This window comes from Anopheles coluzzii, chromosome 2 (genome assembly GCF_943734685.1).
Source record: "Anopheles coluzzii chromosome 2, AcolN3, whole genome shotgun sequence".
NCBI classification, from domain to species: Eukaryota; Metazoa; Arthropoda; class Insecta; order Diptera; family Culicidae; genus Anopheles; species Anopheles coluzzii.
In genome coordinates, this window is record NC_064670.1 from 16916095 (window position 1) to 16938762 (window position 22668).

Here is a 22668-nt window from a genome sequence, read left to right on the forward strand (position 1 = left end):
GCAGATTTCTAGAAATTACCACGTCTTGTCGAAACGATAAACCGCAGTGCTTCATTTATCGGAAACTGTTGTCATTAAAACTGCAACAAAAACACTCACGACACCTTCGCAGTCGGCTGCTTAATCGTCCGTACGGTTCAGCGTAGTTTGTCAACACCGAAAGTCTCCCACACCTTTGCAATCGACTGGCTTACCTGCAATGAAAGAAAAGGACAAACAGTCGGTTAGAAACTTTATCTTCTGATGGCAGCAGCATTCAGGGAACGGTTTGCGTCTATCGAACGGAAGCTAAACACTAGTTCTCGCAGGTAATTGTTTTGTCACTACCACACAAATCGATGTGCGGTCGCCGCAAATAAAGCGATGTGTTGCTGTGAGTTCCTCTTTAGCGGGAGGGAGAATATCTCCTCGAAACCGCATCCAGAAATGCATTGAACAACGCGTGATCGATAGATCGGTTCGAAGCCATCAAACTGTTTCGGTGTTTAGGAAACGGAACCACAAGGATACGTTTGAACGCACCCGCAGCACGTCTGGCGGACACATATTGGTGTACGTGTTGCCCTTCTCATTTTTGTGTAGGAGGGGCAGTTAAGCAGGCAACATCCCTGGGGGCGTAAATGCTGGTCGTCAAAACGGTTCGAACCACGCCAATGTGTCCCAGAAAATACCGAGCGGGTAGACTGATTGGTCGCGTGAACTGTTTCCTGTGTTTGTTTGTTTGTGTGTGTGTCTGTTTCCTTTGCTTTCTTTGCCTCGGGTTCGGATCAAATATTTATCAAATTCACCGCTTTCACACATAAACACACATACCCACACACATATGTTGACACAATTTCCGAGCAGGCAAGCATAGAACGCTGGCCTAGATCCTTCCCAGTAGGGGAGGGCGAGCAAAAATTCTCCCGTAAAAGAATGAGAAGAATTTCGTCCGACTTTGGCCAGCGGCGAACGGAAAGATGCGTAGGCTGGGGCAGGAGCGAACCCAACGAGGTGGTTTGCAAACAATCACTCTTCTCCTAACTAGTATGGTACGATGGTGCCCAGCCATAGTGAGTCAGGCGCTCTAATAAAACCCTCGGATATGGTGTACTCTGCTGCCGGAGGGAAGTTTTCAAAAGACGCACACTGAAGGATGACAACGAAGCGATGCTATTTGGCGAAATGCATTCCAGCCATTGAAAAGGAGGACGACGACGCTGTCGTATTCAGGGAGCCGTCATCCGAGCAGTACCCAAATCCGGCGTTGGAAGCGCGTTGGATCGCTTAAGTGATCAAAACCATCCATAAGCGACGATGCAAAGTGTGTCCCGCGCCTTACGTCCTTCGTGGGGGCCGCGCCTTCTTGTCGCACGACTGAGCATGGCTCTTGGAATCCTACTCCCTCCCACATCTCATCGTACCCAACGGATATGCGCCATTGAAATGTATCCGATATCTTCGTGTCACGCGCGCCCAGAAGAGGTTTGCGTAACGCTCACACGCCTTACTCGCGAGACAGAGGAAATGGATGTGCCACTTTTTTCTGAGAAAGCTCTTTTTCACCCACCCGCACCGGAAGCTAAACGGCGGCTTTTGCCACAAGTCAGTGAGCGAGGGATGGGTTTTCGCGTACAGTTTCGGCGTACAATGCGCTCGCGTGTGCAGAGCGTGTATCTAACAGCAATGGGACTGTGCACGATGTTTCAATTGCAGCGATGCTGAATTCGGACGGATACTTGAAATGGCATTTTCCATCAACACTAGCACTTTCTTGCAGAGCAACAAGAGTAAACCGAGTAAGTAAACACATTGGGATCTGGAGAAGAAAACAAAAAAAATCAACGAACTGTCTCATTACAAAGAGTGTAGCAAAACTTATTCAAGATGCACATCATCGGTATGTTTCTGTCGCTTTCCAAAGAACCAAACGAACTTTCTTTTCAAAATATGTTTGCACATCTTTGGTGTTGATATTTTTGATATCAGCACCTCTTGGTACATGCTGGCCTTGTCACCGTTCCAATGAGTGTGGGTGTTTAGCAGCTACTGTGTGTTTGCTTTTAAGAAGATAGCTGTAGACGATTTACTGTAAAATGATAGTTTCAATTTCGATCTCTTCGTACTTTCTCTCTTTTTATCACTGCACTAAAAAACACATTTTCGTTTGAGAAATGGGGTTTCTCGTGAAAAGCAGCCAGATCACCAATTCAAGCGAAAGCGACAATAAACCAACTTTTATCTACGCAAAGGAAAACGATGGGAAATTGAACGAAACTTATGCCAGCACTATTTCTCCGACACAAAACTACCGACCTGTGCTACGTAGTCAAGAAAGGAGCATGGAAAACACGGGCAAAGAAAATTTCGTCCCAAGGCAAGCAAACAGATGCGGTAACCTTCACAAATGGGGCGAACCGGGAGTTCACCAATCAGTGCCAAGCTGCCAACCGCCGTCCTAAACCTAAACGTTCGATCACACTCCAGTTCGGAATGGCTTCACACAGCTCGGGCAGCCCCCATCACCGGGAATCCCTTGGACCGCCAGTACACGGAGTGTAGTTTCTTGTGATTTCAATTAGACGACTGCAGGAAGAAGGGACAGACAGTGAGACGGTGTGCCCGCACGCTCGGAAGATTGATTGGCGAGGGTGAGAGTTTTCGCCGGAATCACCGGAATACGAAATATCTCGCTATGCCCGCTGGATGTTTCTCAGCGCAACCAAATTGATGGCATCGATCGGGTACCACCGATACACCCGACACGCTTCGGTGACAGTTTGGTGGATCGTTGCCATTTGCCGAAACTTCCGAAACGCCCAACCTTCTTGGAAAAGTTTGCCAAACATGCTCCGATTGCGCAAAGGCGTTTCCCGGGAGCGCAACGAGTATTATCCTTAAATTGGTAGATAAGTGAACCAAAAAAAAGTCATAGACACTGTATATAATTTCATCCCACGTCGGGAGTCCACTCGCCACAGACGGCACAAACGGAACAGGCCGAACAGGCACATACATCTTGCGTTAGTGCACGCACCGTTTGCCCCGCTAACTTTGCACAAGTTCCGATTTTAATAGCCTTCACCACATTTCGTTCAATCTGATTGCACAACGTATTCGGGGTGGCTGTCCGGCCATAGTCTCGTTGTTCCTACCGACGCCCGGGGACGCACTCAACCAGCTCTCAAAGTAACTCTCGAACCCTGGCACACCAGAACAATCGACCCATTGCCGCTAGCACTATCGATGGCTCTCGTTCGATGTAATCTACGATTCATTATCTGATAACTGTCATTAGGATTACGACCCAAAATCCAAATTCGACCCAGGTGACCCGGACAGAGCATGAGACTTTGAACGTTCTATTCACGGTGGGACGGACGGTGAGTGGAGATCTGCACTTGGTTCCTGGTTTAAATCGCACTTAGTTGGCAAATATTCCAATCATTGCGGCCACTGTCAATTCGGCCATCATAACTACGTCCTTATCGATGCTCTCCACCACAGCTACAGTTCCACCGCAAGGTATCCGGAGCTGCACAAGGACGACGATCTACTGTAATCCACTAATAATAGTTTTCGTTCTGTTTTGCCTCCCTCCTCATGCCATTTTCTTTGCAACTAAGCTGCTCCACGGCGGATGCACTACTTTGCCTCTCCCGTACTCGGTCGAGTTTGTTGGTTTAGCAGGATTTTCGATGCCGTTGCTAAAGAAAGACCACATCCCGTACCCCTTTACTAGTGCCTAATAAAGTTCAGGTGTTCGCCATCGTCGAAGATGAAGCAGCATTTGCGTTGGTGGTCTTCGCTGCCGTTCCGAGTATCGGATGCGAACCGTTGCTTCCTCTTTTCATGCAGAAAATTAACAATTTCTACACTGCAGAGTCTGAAGCCACCACCGGTAAATGGGGTACGACACGGGTCAGTGCCGTCGAGCTTATAGAAGGGCACATCGGTGCCCCGAGTCGCAATCCCAAATGATCTTCTGCTGCCCCGAATACTGCCCTCGTCCTCGCTCCAAAACCCGTTCGCTCGTGTCCGGTTCAGTTCGCCATCGGTCGTGTCGATATAACGCAAGAAAACCGGATCAGATGGCTAACGCGCGTTCAGTCCACTGATAGCGTACCAATGATCGGAGATGACAAGTAGCCGAGCGAAGAGTTCCACCCGTCCTTGGCGCACGGTCGCTACCCAAACCGCCAGGTGCTTCATTATACGCGACCGTTTCGTTCCGCCAGCGCAACGGTACGTGGAACGACCGGAGGCTGGTTGACTGATTGACTCAGGATAGGATGGCCACCACGGGCGAGCTTACCGAGGGTTTCTCGACGTTGCGCTGTGGTGATTTGTCCGGTCGCGCTAGCGTCTACACACGAAAAGCCAACGCTTTTCGCGCCACCCGATATGAGATGCATGATAATGACCTGTTCTGTAACGTGATGCATTTCAGTGGTAAGCTCAGCGTTCCATTCCTGTCGTCTAATTTTCATCACCCCCCATCCTCCACGAGCCTTCCATGTAATGTGGGTAAAAGCTCGTGTTCGCGAGTACGTCACACCTAATGCGAAATTAATTAATCAAGATGGTAAACTCGATAAGACAGCTCGGGGCTTGCTCTGGCGATGAAGCTTTAATCAATGGTATGCAACGATTGCATCGAATGCAGATGTATTCATGACATCCATGCATCGCACATTCACATACAAAACCCTCTTATTGCGCTCTTGAAAACCATTTTTCTCTTATTTTCAATTTCAAAATTTCCCATTCCACAATCGACGTTGTGGCGCTGGTTAATGAGATTTGCATTTGTTCGATTAAACATAAAACGCCAAACCCACAGCCAGCACAATCATGTAAAACGATTGTTCCCCAGGGGTCGAACTTTTATTGACCGATTTTATAGCCGCGGCAATGGTGTGCTTATGGAGTCGGAATACGGTGCCCGCTGGTGCGCTCCGTCAACCGAAGCACCGTAATGTTTGGTTGCGCCGGCACGATTAATGAGCCCTGACGCGGTACGAACGGGGACGGGGACGGGGGGTTTAACGCCCATCAACTGCTAAGTGTTTTGTATGGGGCTCTGTTTTGTCCGTAATCGATTCGAAACAACTTTTTTCCAAATAAGTCAATAAACGCCGACAAAACACACAAACACACGTTTTGGCAATCAATAAAAAAAGGAGGACCGTAAAGTTTGAGCACTTCGTTACTTATGCGTAAGAGGGTGCGCGCCACTAACACGGAAAGTAAAACACGCAGTGGAAAGTTTTGCACCGATTAAGGAGCAGCAGTTACGCGAAAAGTGTTGAATCGACTTTAAGACAAATAAATAAAAGGCTTTTTTACTGTGTTAAGTAATCACTGGGGATGCTATGTCCCTTAGAAGGTTACAATTTAGTTAAACATTGAAGCACACCTCGTCCAACCGCGTGAGATGAGTTGTGCGCGTTGCACAAGCTAGCATATTGCGTCGACATTAATGCACTGCAATTTCGCTACAATGTATCGATAGACTATGCTTTAAAGTACCACACACACACACACATCCCAGCTGTAGTTGCTCGTGTGCAGCATAATGACAAAACCTGCCCCGCACTATTTGTCGCAGTGATTGATAAAAGCGTTATTAAGGGAACCGGACAAGGGAAGCAAAAAAAAAAAATTATCCACCATCGGCGCCCAAGCGCAACCCTATGCCCGCGTTAATCTATGTAATCAACAGCAAAGCTTGCAGCAGACCGGTCCTGTTCGACGGGGGTCCAGCAATTGCGCAAAACGGGCCGAGCGTGCGCCCTGGGCTCGTCCCATTCGCCCCACCGTTTCGCGCACACAATGGCACGCAGGTAACAATGGTGTAAACGAAACCCGTACACGGTGTTGCACCAGTGACCTTCACCAGAGTGCACCTGCAACACAGGTAGCTTGCATGACATTCATCATACGTCGTCCGCGACTGGCTTTGTGTGCATCGTTCCCATTTTGGGGAGTGCAAGATGCATCCAAGTTACCCCAGAGATGGTTGTGAGCCGAGTTCGGTAGCGGAACCGGTCCGCGAAAATGGGTGGTCGCTCGGTCATGGCACACCGCGTAAGGTCACCGGGGAAGTTGATGAACTCCCTTTGCCAGTGTGGTTTGAGATCGATCTGCTTACGGCGGAAGCACGGAAACCAAAACCGGTACGCGGCAGCTCCGTCGTCAACAGAAACGGGTCAAGATGAAGGTACCGGCTCGTGCGGGATTCATCGAACTCCCGGAGGTCCCGAACGGGCTCCATTAGATGGCGTAGTTGGTGAGGGGGTTAGGCTGGGTAGTGTAACGAGCTCATCGAGTTTCAAACAATGGCAACACGGTGTACGGGTACGAACTGTACCACGATAGCGTTTGGCGCCTATGGCGTTAAAGCGAGGGCGAGGAAACGTTTTTCGCTGGTTTTAAATGTCACCACACCACCGCCACAGTACCGTCGGCGATAAAGTTTTAGTTGTAGCTATTTCGCTTTCATATAGCCGGGAGATAGTGCGGTGATAAAATCAACACACCAAATGTACACACACACACACAGACAAACGCACACGTGGCGAGGGTCTACGGGAAATGGTCCAGCCATTCATTTTATGAGCGATCCGACTGCCAGAGATTCCGTTCGCCGTTGGTTTTGCCATTTCACCGGCAAAATACATGACTCACTCATGCCTTCGGGGCGGCAAAGCAGCGGTTGGCACCAGATAACCGCAGAAAACTGGGCACACGAAGCTGCTGTATGCTGCCGAATCTACGCGCGTTAGTTTTCCCACGGGGATCACTAACTTTCGGCGCGAAAGTAGTACAAGTTCGGCTTTCGGGTTCACAAAACGCTGCACAGCGGAAAAGGTAGGTCCGTGGAGATGGATGTACACATGTGTGTGTGTGTGTGTCTATGTCCGCTTGTTTAGCCCACGTTTGTGGTGGTAGTGAAGGTAGAACCCGGGTGGCACAAGATCTCGGTATTAACTGCTCCACTATCGTACAATGGCCGGCGACCATAAAGCCCGGTACCATAATACCCGCAGTCATCCAATAATTTATAGCAACTCATCCCTTCGGACACCAACGGGAGAGGAGGCAAAGAGGACGTGTCCAGGGATGCGCTTCGTTCGCTTAGCACGATTACTTTCGGGCGATGTTTGGTTGGTGCAGCTTACCGGTGTGTCGCCAGCTTCGTTTGTTCCCGTGTGTGTATGTGTGTGTTCATTGCAACCGGTGTCGTGCGGCCGAGACGGCACTTCTTTGGCCAGCACCGGTGGCACACGGTCGGGTTTGGACGGTCACACAAAAATCTTCCCATCCGAAACCGGAGGGATTGTGTTTCGCCACAATGGAAACGACATCGTCACCGTCCGTAGCCATTCTTCTTGGCCCACGCCCAGAGAGGGAAGGAGGGCATCGGGAAGACTCGTTGTTCATTTGCGGCTAGAACCGAGGACATAGTCAGACGACGGGGACTCCGAAAATAGAGCCCACAAAACGATAACAATAGGTCCTGCCCAGGTCCACACGGCACGATGACGGCGATGATGAGCGAAAATTGGGCACTCCGGTACTCGGACGCACCTCCTTGGGTCACCTGCAGACCCCCGTTCTCCAGTTCCAGGCTCTATTTAGCGTAATATGCAGGGAGGGGTAGTAGGGCACTGATGAACTGTGCACGATAACACCGTCCGCCAAGTGCTCTATTTGTAGCACATTCCCGTAGAATGCTACCTACACTCTTCGGACCACGGTGTAGATCCGGACTCGGATCGATGTGCCGAGTACCATGTTTATTTGTCGAGCGTTGCGTTTAGGACATTGTTTTCTCTTTGTTTCTACTTTCGTTTGTTGCCGGTACTGTTTTCCTTCACAATTGTTCCCCGCTTTGTTCCACTCAGTTCTCGCCCCCGGCCGAACAACGTAGGTAACAGTGGTGGAGTGTGTTACATACCACATTATTGTAAACTTCCTGGCTGCAATTTTGCCGTACAGTGCAGCAGCTTGAAATAGACCACTTTTCTGGGCTCTCCGTACGTGTCTGCGTGTGTACATGTGTTGTTTCAAACTGCCCAAATGCCTGCAAACATGGCGCAAAGTTGGAGTAGCTCCAATTCAATGGTCGTCATGCCGCTTTTCCAATGCCCCGGACATTCCCTGCCGTCCCGGGGTCGAGCCGAAGTGCCGGAATGTTCGTTGTGCCAATTGTGTTTGCGCGCCTTGTTTGATCCCCCTCGGCCACGCATACTCACACACACACACACACCCATACTTACTGTGGACTTTACTGTTCCGAGCAATGTTTATTGAGTGCGGAACTTTCACTGACTTTGATTTATTTCCGGACGCCGGAGCTGGCCACAAACGCAGCTGTTGCTGAGCTGGGCCGGCGGTCGGACCATGTTGGTCAGTTTCTTCTGCGGCCGAGCACTGCTGCTGGCTGCTGGTCGGTTTCCAAACGAGCAATCCTCCCACCCTCCAAAACGTTTGGTATGTGCCTTTGAAGAAAAGAATGGGACGAACAAAAAAGAAAAGCAACCGAGCAGACAAGTTCCGCACAGTTTTTGATAAACGAAGCCGCTTGCTAGGCCGGCGAAAGCTTTCTCGCTTCGGTGCTGCTCTTCTGTGCACCGATGAAAGCCGAAAACGCCAAGAAATATGATATTCTCGAGCACCGTTTCGCGTACCTAGCAGGGAGACAGGCGCGATGTCTCGATGTGCGTGCGGCAACGGCACGGTTGCCATCAGCGGAAATCTAATTTGGCATTTGCTTTTCGCACTGGACGTGCCCAGTTTCGCCCGTCATCTCGTTTAGCGCGGGCTCGGCTTTGACCATCCGATATTTTTCGCACATCGTACGATAAAGTTTTGCGCACTTCATGAGCGTGCGTGCTCTGTTCGTGTTGGACGTTTCCCCTGTTTCCGCTGGACTGCCTTTGGTCTATTCAAATGTATACTTGTCGTAGGCTGGGTGTTATGTTTTGCGTTGGTGACATGTATGGATAACGTTTTGTTTTGGCGCACATTTTCGTGGAAATGTTTCATTCTATACGACGAGCCAAATGGTTATGGACAGGTAATTCAACCACATGGTTTTTAAAACATCTTTCGCCTTCCATGTGCGTTGTGTTTCATGTGCATCAAAACGATACGTAAATATGATTTGCGTGAGTGCAATTTATCGTGAAACTCGTACATCAACTCCACTTCAGCTCGACCGTAAAAAGATATATTTACCAAATGTCCTATAAACCCTGCCGGGGACATTATGAAAGGACCATTTGCTATTGTTTTGCTGTGCTTTGCCCATTTCTCACACTCTAAACACTATTACGAAATAGAGCAAAAACCGACAGCTACAAAACACGGCCTGTTTGTTTAAGGGTCTGAATTTTACCGACGCTTCCTAGAAAAACCGTTCGTCTTTCCTTCGTTTTTTTCTATCTCTCTCTCTTGTTTGTTCGACCGCACCAGCCGAAGCTGCTTGGCTACAAAACTGGCCGTCTGTCATTGCCAAGTTGCGTCTAATGGAGTGAGTGAACGGCAGGAGCCGGCCATCGGTACGGTTACTCAGGCAGCAACATCGTGAAATATGCTTTCCCGCATAATGGGAATCCGAAAAATGATAATGCAATTTATGTCCACGGTATACGCCACGTGTCCGTTTTTCCCCTTTCCATTCCAGGTTATCGTGCAACGGTGGCATTCCTTTTTGTGCTGAAAAATAAGGCGCCCTTAAGAAAAATATTAATTTAATCAATCTCACACAAACCGGACATTTATAATCTAAAGCTGGACGGCATTCGAGATAGCAAAAAACATAACCACAATTTCATGGTTTGGATGATGAGAAAACCCTTAACATTGTTTGGCGAAGGATTTAGCAGACCGGTTCGACTTCGTTTCCATTTACCAGAAAATCAAAATGTTTCATCTTTGACATCATTCCAGTTTGGGGCCGTAAGTAATTGTGTTCAAAATCCAAATACATTTGTCAAGACAAAACATCAAAGCTCAAAGCGAACAGATACTTAGTCGGGGATGACGATGAAAGATTACTACTTGTATTACCCTTCCATCCTTTTTATCCTTTTTGACTTGGACGAAGAAAGCTTCGCATTTCGATGGTTCGTAATGTACTATTTAAGAGTTTAATATCAATTTGATTAGTTGAATATTTAAGAACCACGTGTAAAAAACAATGTATACAATATATTTTTAAAACTGGTTTCTATTCCATACTTTTATATCGTTTCAAAACAGTTCCACTTCACGTATATCATGCAAATCTATGTACTTAGGTTATGCATGCTATGATGATAGCGCCTATGCTGCTCCAGCAATTAAATATTCTTCCAGATGTGGTTTGTGAACTAAGTGCTCCACTTCGGCTGTAGTAATGTGCCACAAAAATGTTGATATAAACCCAGTCACAGCTTGCAAACCAACGTCCAAAGGCATTAAACTGTCTAATCCGATGGTACCGTTTCCTACTCCTTCATCCACATAGGGACAAATGTGAATGCGTACCCCATCACGGTTCATTGCTAAAAGGTTGTATCCGATTTTCCATCGGCAACATCCAACCGAGCGTTGCTGCTCATAGCTCTTTCTTCACAGGGTGCAAGGGATGATGCGCTCTCCGTACACGAGACAGCATCACACATTGAGGCCGACAATGGACACTATGGAAAAGAGATGCATCTCCGAGTTTCCATTGTAGGCACCCCGATGCGTGCAGACACGGGCACGATGGTACGGTGCTTAAAGCACTGATTTATGCATTCAGCCAATGGCTTTGTGCAAATTAAAAGCTTAATCCTCACACACTTACACACACTGCGAGGATGGAGCGACCGAAGTGGGCCACTCGAACCAATCTCTCTTGCCGGTCGTGACCCGAGACCCTGTTGCGATTTAATGGCTTCGTTTGCGCTCGGTGCGCTTGGGATAGTTTGTTTTATGACACATCTTGCAGCACAATGCTCCTATTGGGTTTCAGAGCAAGTGACAATGATGTAAGTCTGCTTTGTGTAAGGATACACTCGCAGGCAATTGGTGCGACCCTTCGCTTCTAAGCATTCCTCCTTGACTGTTGACAATCGAGCTGGAAGGCAATCGGGTGTGTGGTACAATCGGTATGCTTGGAATGGTAACAATTATGCGGATCTGAGAATCATATTTACGACCCGTGCTCTCCACTATAATTACTTTGTAAATATTTGAATCGTATCAGAGAAATGGTTCATTTGGCAATGTTAACGCGGTGAATGGAGCGATTTTTAAAGGGGAAATAAGGTAATTTACTGAAACTATGCACAATATTTTAGTGTGTATTGTTGTTTATTGAGCTGAAATGTGCATGAAAAATTATGATAATATGTTTAAAAATGTTTGCATAACAATGTCACCTGTTCAATAAGCCAAAGGAATGCATATGCATAATCCTAAAAATAGTTCCAGTAAAAGTAAAAGCAGCAATATTTCATGCGTACCTGTACCATGGCAACTTGGCGCTGGATAGCAATCCCCATCGCAAAGGACAAATTTGAATGAGCTCCAATTTATGGGCTTCACAAAGGGAGGCAATAAAAGAATCCTTTATTGTTCGCAGATAACAATACGCAATGGGTAGAATCAATAAAAAGCATTGCCGTGAAAACCACGTTGCCAGGTGGAGCGAATAAAACAGCTTTTATTATATTCAATCCACAATCAGGAAACCAACCAAAACCAAACAAATAATATCAATCGATCCAGCAAACCTCTTACTACTTCAGCGTCATTCGGGAGTGTAGCTGAAGGATTGAAGACAATAGATTTGTGTTTTCCCCAGTAAAAATCAGCTCGAAACGTCATTAATTACACAGGTTACTAAGGCGAGCGTCTCTCGTCAGCCGAGCTAAACCGTAGGATGAAAAGATTCCGGACTTCCGGTTTGCTCTGCCACAAAAACTGCTTCCTTAAAATATAATCAATATTAAGCGCTCCAACCACACTGCGACGGCGTGTCCTATCTAGCCCGCACGCTTTTTGCAAGTCACGCCCAACCAATAAACGATAGTGACCTTCACAGTGCTCCACACTCCGGCACAGTGCGAAAACTTGCGAACCTCCAAACGAGGAAACTGGAACGCGGAAACTGGATTCTGCAAGGGATCGATGAGAGTGCAGTAACGCTTGCGAGAAACCAGCGTCACGCCAGAATCGATGGATCCGTTGATGGGCACTCCGCGGCAGACGGGGCAGAACGAACGAATGAATCCATTACCACTAAATGGTTGTCAGTGACTGAGTGGCGACAAAAACGGGTTGTGAATTTTATCGGTCGTTGTGCATCTCCTGGCCGGGCCCGGGCCAAGAACACAATCGTCGGGCAGAAGATAAGGGCAAGCAAACGCGCTCGGGAAGAGAATGCGTCTGCACAGGGGAAAACTTCAGTTCAGTTCGACACTTAGCTCGCGCGCAGCATTCATAACGATCGGGCCTGGCAACTTCATTTTCATGTTAACTGGTTCATTAGTTCCGCCGAGATGCGTTTCAAATGTAAGTCCAATATCGAACGTTTCAAGGTGTTGGACAGTTCGCTGCCAGTTTGCCGGGTGGTTTGGGATCGATACGATTGTTCCCGGCGCGCGACGTTTACGTCGGGAAGTAATGGGTAAAGCGGACTAGGATACTCAACTGGTGGCAAGAATTACATCAGTCCAGCCGGTCTCGCCCGCAAGGAGAAGTAACACTGGCTCATTACACCTCGTGTCCCCTCTTTCGAATGCTCCACAAATCCGCGCCCTCTGATTACATTCCTCGTAGGCTCTTTCAATATTCATCCCAATTGTAGTTTGCGTCAGGGGCGGTGTGCTACCACGGTTACGCATACAAGTGCTATTCTTTCATCCAGCACTATAAAATGCAATTAAGTTCAATGAATTTACACTAACGACTGGACAGCCGCCGATTGCAGGTACGTCGGTACGAACCTTGCACAGCGACGTTGAAGTGACTACCCTAGCCCTAGCTACCCCGGGGAGCCTTCACACTTCCCTTTTGTGCGTTTCTTTGGTAACGTTTTAAATCGAATATGATTAAGTGCTGCAAGGTGAGCGACAACTGTCACTCTTTGCTACTCATTGTTTGGAGCGCAGAAAGAGACGATTGGCATTGAGAATCAGCGTTGATGGAAATCATTTGTCTGATGCAATCACCGCGCCGGCCCTCAGCGTTTGCATCGTTGCAGACGATACGACCATTTGAATATGGACAAAATGATCTTCCTGCGCCAAGTACCAGCAAAAGGTACCACCGGCGTATTCCCGCGAGAATGCTCCAACCTATGTACACTGTTGTAGCGAAAGTCGCTTCAGCTTGCCAGTGCCATGGTTGCAGCCTGTTCTGAAGCGCCGTATGTTTCGAGTATTTGGTTTACAACATGGAAGAGAAAGATATCGTACAAATCTGTACCGGAAGCAGGATGAATAAACAAATTGATCACTTGAGACTCGCAACAGCAGGAAGCAGTGTTTGGCCCTTCGTGGAAAACGCAGGACGTTCGCTCGAAACGGTCTCAAAACGTTGACGGCTTGTTGTGATTTATTGTGCAGCATTTCTTCCACCCGTGCGCAACATTCAGCCAGTATGGTTCGGGACAATATTTTGCTACACCTTAAAACTATACGCGCGTACGACACTCGCGTGGCTGAATAATAGCAGCTGCACTAAGCTTGCACACAGTGCAACCGGTTATTTTATAACAACTTTCCTACCCGTGCTCACACACTGTGCAGTCCGCCGGTGCAAACGTGGTCCGTGGATTGCGGGTGGCAACGTGTAAACTCCACTCATTAACCTAGCTAAGCGCTAAACTTTACTCGTTACCTCCGCAATCAAATTAGACAGCTGTGCAAAATGAGAAAACTTTTTTTTTTTTTTTGCTCGATACACCCACCCACCCACATACAAACACACATTAGAGTAGTCCGGCATGCGCTAGAATGGGAGCACAATTTAAAATGCTAATCCAAATGAGAGATTTATACGAACAGCGCTGCTTTGCTAAATTGTATTTCCGTTTCTATTGCCAAAGCAATGGGAAATCTTTAATAGGATTTCGTAGCGGATTTGGGACGATTTCGGGTCTGGGCCGCTTAGAGTAAAAATAAGAAGACAAAATAGAGGACACAAAGTAAGGCGCACAAATTGCTCCAAGGTTTTACGCACCGGACGTTTCGTCACTGGCATTACCGAGAGCAGTCTTCGCACCAGGATTTGCCCGCGATGTAGATTATCCGCTGTTTGTAATAAATGTTGTGGTGGTTTTTGTTTTTGCTTCTTCGTTCGTTTATCGCTATCGAAGCTTGCCACTAGCGGAGCCGGGCTGGCAGTGCGCAAGATGTAACCGTATCACCATCTACAGCACCGTCTCACCCAAAACCGGTGTCTTAGCGAGCGACTTTATTTCCATCATCGCGCTTGCTTTCGTCGAACGAAACTTTGCACCGCGGGGACCGGAGGAAGGAACGGTAGCACGGTAGGAACCATATTACGCGGCAAGTTTATGGAAAAAAGTGAGCGTAAAAAGCTAACATCGCACTGCTTTTCCCAGCGCACAGAGCCAGAAGTTTTGCAACAACAGTGTGCGAGAAGTTGCTGCGGCTCTTGGACTGGTCACCCGACTGGAGCGCCACTAAGCGTGAGGTGCACAAACAGACACACACACACCAACACAGATCTCCTTCCTTCCATTCCATTCCTTCCATTAGCTGGCACGTGTTATGGTGCCTCGCCGCCCCCAGTCTGTCCTGTTTCCAGCTGCCGGTAGCTTCGGCAAAAGCTGCGAAAAGCCAAATCATGCATTATGTTTAATATTGAAGTTTTGCGCTTACCACAAACCACAAAGCGCCCCCCGTACCGATTGATGCGCGTCCCCGGATCGTTGCAAGCCAAGACGGCGATGTGTAAAAACGAAAAAAAAAACAAAATGGCAAGTATGCTATCGATGGAACTGCGGAGCGGAGATACGACGCTTACGGTCGGAGCGAAAGTGGGAGATGAGCCATCTCGACGCGCCAAGAAACGCACAAAGTTTGTGCCGCGGGCAGCACCACGAAGATGGCGGTGATAGCGCTACCATCGAGATATGCATTCTGCGGACCGTTTCCCTATGCAGGACCCCGCGAGTTTCATGATCACCACGGCACGGCAAAGCTCCCACAAGAGTCCCGAGCGTGACACTGTAACGATGACTAATCACTTTTGATGAAGTGATTTGTTGGCAAATGTCATCGAGAAAAGTTCGAGAAGCAGCAACGGCAGCGCTAGTCAACCAGCGCCGCACACATGCCCCGGGCGGCCCTCGGGGAAGGATATGGTTCTTGCCGCAAACTTTTCAATCACCCTCCAACCTGGCACACTGGGTCAACCGGACCGGATGGAAGATTGATCACAGCCCAGTCGAGCCGCAAAACTTCTTGGCCAACAAATCAACCACTCGTGCCGCCGCACCTCTCAATAGGCCACCTGATCCAGATCCGACCTGCAGCAACACACACACACGCCGCGACCCTTTTCCGTACCCGGGAGAGCTTTCGCATTCCATCCGTCCGCTTTCGGGGTTTGTTGGCGGCTCGGACGGGGGAAAGGAAAGATCGACAGCAACAAAAAAAAAAGTTGTCCGACATTGCCCGGGCGACGACGGGGCGGCATGGTGTGTTTGTTTTAATAAAAAAGTTTTTCGATTTTGACGAATTAATTCATTGCTGAAGTTTGACGGCCGAACCAGTGCAAAAGGGCAATGCGATGGTGGCTAGACGTGCTAGAGGGAGGGTAGCTTACGCCTGTCCGTTTTTCCCTGGCTCTATATGCGGGTGTGTTGTGCCGATGTAACGATGCGAGGGAGAGCGCGAGACGGACTATCGAACAACGACAGCGAACTACACAAGGAAGAACTCTTCACTGCCATGCATCAGACCAGACGGAGAAGAATAAACATACATGTAGAAAAAAATACGAGGATAAAAACGGAGAAGCATTTACACAAATACCGAACCCAGCGGGAAATGGTTGGCTTAGTTTTGGTGGCGTTCAGCGTTTTTTCTCCCTTTGCGGCTGTTGGGATAGTGACTCCAACCAGCGCATTTATTTCCAGCTCTCCGTATCTGCTCAGCCATTGCAGCCATCCCGTTTGGCTGCTGCTGCTGTGGTGTGCCGGGAAAGCGAACAGGGCAGACGGGGAACAGCATAAAACAACAACATCGTCCTTCCGGGGGCCGCACCGAAATTTCTCCCCCAAAAACAAACCACCAACTCTCTGGTGCGGATTTGCTGCCCGGACTCGAGACGTTTCGGAAGGGAAAACATGGTAGGAGAAACCCCCTAAGCCAGGCGGGCGCAAAGTTTTGCTTTTTGCTTGCCATGTTTGTTTGTTTGCCGCCTTCGGTATTAATTCGTAGCCGTTTTGTTTTCTGATCCGAGTTGGTGGACGCGACAAGCGTGGTGGACAGACCATGATAAGAAACTTAACTTAGCTAGCCAAACCGCTTCTTCCCCCGACTAGGTCCGATTTTGCAATACTTTTACTAGGCTGCTGCTCAGTTTCTAACAAGCTCGAAACTTGTTTAAAAGGAAAGAATCACCATCGGGCTTGCGCTTGGGTAGCTTTGAAATATCGTACGATTTTGCTTGATCACTTCGAGCCGAGTTTGCCCTCGCAATGCTCAATTTATATCTTTTGCCACTCGAAGAGCGTTAAGGGGTAAAAGCTTCCTGCTGATGGGAATATTCACAACTGCTTGATGTGGATTACCTTCACTCGATGACGATGGTTTGCCAAAAACCCTAAGCGATGGCACCGCGGACGTAGTCGCCAGTATGCTCTTCGCAGTGGTTGTCGTCGTCGTCGTCGGTTGCACGGGGATGGCCGATTGGACGTAGTTCACCAGGATGGCACTGATCAGCCCGAACGTGATTGCCACACGGAGCTTCATCGTGCTGGCCGGTTTCGATTAATCTTTCACACTGCCAAGACTGTCCCCCTCCGGTAACAGGGACGCAGAGTGTGCTGCAGGACGGTTCGCAAACACCTCTATTGGCGGGCTGGTGCCGGTACACTTTGCAAACAGCCCAACTTATCGGCCCAAATCGAGGATCACCTTAGCGACCCCTCTGCTATATTTTGCTTACGGCTCGGTCAGTATCACAACACATATGCACTCATGCAACAATCACTTGCCACGGCACGGGATGTCGAAATGTTTCGTGTGGGCTAATCAATTCTTACACTCTGCTGTAATCTTGCCAGAACGCTACGATGCTAGGATGATGTGAAGAAAATACTATAAAATCATTTATACTTTTAGCACCTTTCCGTCTTATGGTCAAAGTGCCGCCGCATAAATTCACTCTCTTTCTCTTCTCTTCTTTCTCTCTCTCTATCTCTCTCTATCTCTCTCTTTCTCTTTTTATTGATAGCACACACGCTCACCCAAGCGCTCAGATACACTTCAATCACCACAACACGTTCAAACAGCAACTTATCATATGATGCAACTGAGCCACTGCAACCTATCAGCTGAATTGCAACGGAAGACGAGGTCGGAGATCGTCAGACTGGATTGGAACGTTGGCGCGAATGTCACGTTGCTACGGGCTGACAACTTTCACATAATTAATCAATCTCTCTTTGCAATGACACGGCGTCTACTGTATGATGCAACAAACTGCTCGCACCAGGAAGATAAAACAGATTAAACAACACAGGACAACTCAACGCTAAATATCTTCTATCGTCTTTTCAGTTTGCAGTGACAGATTCTCGCTGTGAGAAGCGGAGATGCTGCTGGAAGGGCTGCATGAAAAGCCACTTAAAATAGTTTTACATGCAGTTATAGTATTACAACACACAGATAAACACTTGTTCTAGCAAATGAATTTGCGTTTGCCAACGTTCGTAGCAAATTTCTCCCAAACGTACCCACTTCTCACCACCAAAACACTACACTCACAGTTTTACAGTCCTACCGTGCAGCTAGTTTTATTTTCTTCTGTTGAAATTGCAACAACGGAGTCAGCACACGACTAAGGATCTCGCAGTATGAAGCGACCGTTCAGACTCGCAGTCATTACGCCACGAGATGCACTAACATACTGAATCGGTCCTTTCGTTGCAAACTTCTGCTCTCTGCTCTGCAGCGGGAGATACCCAGGTCCGAAGGGCTAGCACTCTTTCAGGGACGACGATTATCATCGATTTTTCCCCAGCATCTCATTCCGATTCGGGCGCTCAGCGATAGCTCTCGCGGTTTTGATCTCGCACGGCGTTGGATGCTGTGCCTGGTCTCGTCTCTCTTTCTCTTGTGCTCTCGGGGTTCAGAATGTGGGAAGGCCTTCTATCCTCCATGCTTATCGGTGGGCGCCTTGGACCTTGTTGCAATTCATATTACTAGGGAATTTCGTGTTATCACTGCAGGAATTGAGCGACTGGGTACCGTGTCGCTTCCAATGTCAGATTGGTTAGCCACCACTCAACGCGCTGGAGATGCCTGTGGCTCGTGGCAGGTCTCTTCAGCTAATATAATCGAGTGACTCGATTTGATAAGAAATGCCCCAGTGGAAGTGGCGAAATGAGTGGTAAGCTTATTCTCTTTCATACTTTCTATGAGACCTACTCGTGGCGCGGGAGCCCTTTGCCGTCGGCATCTATTATTGAGCTTAAGGACAGAGGGTTACGCGCTATCAGTTTAGAAAGGTTACACGATATGAACACCGGAAGAACCATACGTCCTTTGCGGAGCACAACGAAAAATAACTGCAAACTTTACGGTAAAGTGTGTTGAGGTAGGTTTACTGATTAGGAGATATTTTAATTATGAGCTTTTGAAGTGTTTAATATCTGTAAGTGCTACTAATATGCCATACGCAACGATCATTAAATGCCAACAAATATATTTAACGGAGCTCGTCACAAGATCGGCTTTTTCTTACATCAAGAAAATCATAATGAAATAGAAAGTTTCATCGCACTTACAAATACAACCAACGAAACTCAGAGCTAACAAGCTGTTGAATCTAATTATTTATTCATGAACGTACAAACGCCAGCCACCCATATCACGTTCGGCCCGATAAATACCGCCCAGCACCACGCCATCAGCTACAACTGCTTCACTGCACGGCTTTTCACTATAGACAGCAGCCAATCAAAACGAGTTCCCTGCAGCCCGAATTGGAAGCTTGTCAACCAGGTTTTCCCAAGCGTCATCTCTGCCATGTGTTCATGGATGCTTTTTTATTCTCCCATTGCAAAACAGAACAACAAGAAAAGTGTAAACCAAGTCGGGGCCGTGCATTGAAGCAATCAGGTAATGGACATTTTTCACAGTCCGCACGCTTTCCACACGTGAAGGTAAATACACCCAGACGAAACGTGCTGGTGAATGATGGCGGTACAGGTGCTGAGCGCGATAGTTGTTCCACAATTTCCCCTGGTGAATGCATTGGCTTCAGGCAACTCAGTTTCCAGTGAGCGGTGGTGCCTTTAGATAGCCTTTTTGTGAGAGTTTATCCATGTATGCGAATGAAACGAGTGCCATAAGCGGAGATGCTGTACAATAAAGGCTCACGTTACTCCCGTTGCGATAGCAACCTTACGATAAAGAATGAAAATAATAGTATCCTCTCCAGAGATTCGTTTGAGCGAGAAGAGAGGGTGGAGAAGGACCTGGGCTACCCCGAATGTTTAAGATATTTTGTAACGTTCGTGTCAACTGGGATAAAGTTGCGAGAGGCCGTGAAAGCTTTTTTTAGAGCATCCTAGTATTCGACTAAACGATTCCCCTGCGCATTTCGACCCGGCATGGTATTATATTTTCCATAGTGCCCATGTCCGTTGCGCGCTCTCACCCTCCATCTCTTTCGCTCTCACTTTTGCTCTCTCTCTCTCTATCAGTCGGTAGTGCAAGAATACTTCCCAGTTTATGACCCTTGAATTTGGTTAAATTGTCACATTTTGTCAGAGTTTCGACATGTTGCTCGCTTTTAAGATTGCTGAAGTATGCTCTCTTGTAGCTAGTGTAATATGTTTAGGTAATTAAGTTGTATGATTTTTTATTGTTAAAAATTCTTCAAATTGGCATGTTTCAAACCTACTAGCGTCTTACTTTATATACGTACTTTTAAGGGGTTTCGAGGCTGGCTAGATGCTCCGTAATTGTACTCCCTTTTCCGTTTAGAAAAGCAAATGGATGAATTGATTGCCTATTGCGCAAACTGTGATCTTTAAAGTGCACACAATATTACCAAAAAGTAAACTACACGGCTATAATTCCACTACTGGCTGTTTGTTAAGAATCAAGTTCTACTTCAAGCTGAGAGCAAATGTTTTACAAATGGCAAACGATGGTACGGTCGTCGGTGACCGTCGGCACTTATCGAATTTCCATTGCGTGTGAAAAAGGTAATGACGCATTTTTGAAGCACCCATCACCAATCTGTCTTCAGATCGGTTTGTACAGTCGGTACCAAGATAAACATAGCACCAGCAAAACTTTAATCTGCAAAAAGTTTCGTGCGAAAAGCAAGGAACAATAGCAGCCGGCAAAGAACAACAAACACCGGTGAAGGAAATCGGATCAGGTCCTTGAAATACGCGGACATGTTAAGGCATCATTAGTGGGAAAACTTTGGATCCCGCGCTGAATGCTTTTGTTCGCCGTCGAACAAGACAGATGATGTGCACACTCGCGTGCGCCTAACGAGTGCGTGTGTACAGTGTGCCTTTTTTGTGGCCTTTCGCTTTTCGCTTTTGCTAATAAAACCGTAAAACAACTTCGGACTTTTCTCCCTTTTTCTTCCCCAACACCCCTTCTCACCCTTCAAATAACGCCCATTGGAACTGAAATCACCTCAACGCGGACGAGGACAGTTTCTTCTCTTCAGCACCGAATATGTTTCCCGGCGATAGGCACAAATATGTTACCCTCGCACTTCTTCGTCCCACGGTACGCACGTGCTGAAGTGGCAGCCAAACGTACGAATTCGTTCTTCGGTCCAACCCGCAACTCCACTGCTACAGCGACATCGACCAAGGATAAAAATTCGAGCTTCGGCCCGACAGTTTTTACGCGGGTGCACACGGGGGGCTGGCTGGGAGGATTATCTTTACGGAACAAGAAATTCAATCAATGTCAACGACGCTTCCACAACGTGCTCGGTGGCGCTGCCTGCCACCGTGACGCTCTTTGGTGTGCCTTGCGTACGTATCGAGACAACTCGGTGAGGTTGTCTTTTTTGCCATCTTCAGGATATTCTATACCTTAACACTTCAGCCTGCTGCTGCTGTTGTGTGTATGGGATAGGTTGAAGAAGTCAACCCAGAATGAACTTAACCACACCTTACATGTGCTTGAGCACGGTCCTCAGCCGGTGTTGTTAAGCACGTAGGTTTTTTTTTTGCTCTTTTCCACGTGCTTCAAATGTCAAATATCATCAGCCACCTGTGTGTTCCCTGGTGCAAGAGAAACAAAATGGAAGCACTGCGAAGAACGGTGATGATAATGTACAGGGCAAATATAAGTATTGAAGATACATTTGGCACCTAGGTCGAACATGGGCTGATAATGCTGGGTGACAGCGAATGTGAGTTAGAATTATGTGTTTGTAATTTTAATTATAGCACGCGTGAGATGGGGTAATTGATAGAGCATTTTGTGAATATTACAAATATAATTGAAGGTAAGGCTCAACAAATGCCAAGGATCGCTAATGTATTAAATTTCAAAATACCGGTATGAGCTTTCAGACTACAACATTTCTTTCCTTATCGCAACACATGGCCATGCACCAAGGTTTACTAGAAAAATACAACGCCTTAAATTTTATCCTAGCGCCGCCTATACATAAAACATTCCTTAGGAACTTACACCGTAAGGAAAGAGACAAAACAATCCTCAAAAATATCAGCCCCCGGATCGTTATGAAAAACCCTCCCCCGGTAATAGTGATAAAGCATAAAATATTCACAACATGACGGCACATCCGCTTGATTTCATGTCTTTAAAAATCGGCACGAGCTTATGTCCAACGAACCATGCCCACCGGGGCGATTGGGGGATGGCATGAACCACCGGTCGTATCTTTTTCCATTCCTTTTTTTTACTAGCGCCTGAATCCATCAGTCGGCATAGGTGTCACCTGTGAGCTGTAGCGAGGAAAAAAAAAGGAAAATTTCACCACCAATGTCACACACTTAGATTCTCTCGTGAGGGTGTCAGCTTTATCTTTTTGTTTGCGTTTTTTTGTTGTTGCTTTATCGCATACCACTGAGTGCTCGTTTTAGCTCTCGCAGCTTGTTGCTTATTAAATTTCCTATACACTGGTAATTTATTCCAACATATGCTAATCATAGTCGCAGGAAATGGATCTCCCAAACGAACTCCCAAGGAAGGGGAAGAAAATAAGCAACAACAAAAAAACTCATCCCAACAAAAGTGTTTTGTTGAAACTGTCAGCTTCTGTGAGGCGTATAGGCGTCTTGGGGGAAAAGAACGCTCATTTCTTAAACTCTTGCCGACGGCATGGGAGGGAAGAAATCATGCAAACGACGCGCTCATGTTTCACGAAGGGAGATTGAAGACATTCTTTTCGAATTTTTGCCACGCGAGTTCTATGTCGACGCTTTTTGGATGT

The 22668-nt window shown here is 47.4% G+C and overlaps 1 protein-coding gene across 14 annotated transcripts in view; it reads right to left on the minus strand.

Annotated features, from left to right (window-relative positions):
- LOC120947666 (low-density lipoprotein receptor-like) overlaps positions 1-22668 on the minus strand; it is a 159638-nt gene that overhangs the window by 71304 nt on the left and 65666 nt on the right. Inside the window, exons 1-2 of one of the 14 annotated variants that reach the window (XM_040363193.2) lie at positions 18004-18140; positions 16790-17296 (exon numbers count right to left, since the gene is read on the minus strand). The exons of 9 other annotated variants lie outside the window; for them this stretch is intronic. In XM_040363193.2, the coding sequence (XP_040219127.2) occupies positions 16790-16970 (181 nt within the window). In that variant the 5' untranslated portion in view covers positions 16971-17296; positions 18004-18140. Of the gene's footprint in view, positions 1-16789; positions 18141-22668 lie in introns of those variants that run through there. 4 more of the 14 variants (XM_040363192.2, XM_040363191.2, XM_040363190.2 and 1 more) reach the window with 4 other exon arrangements.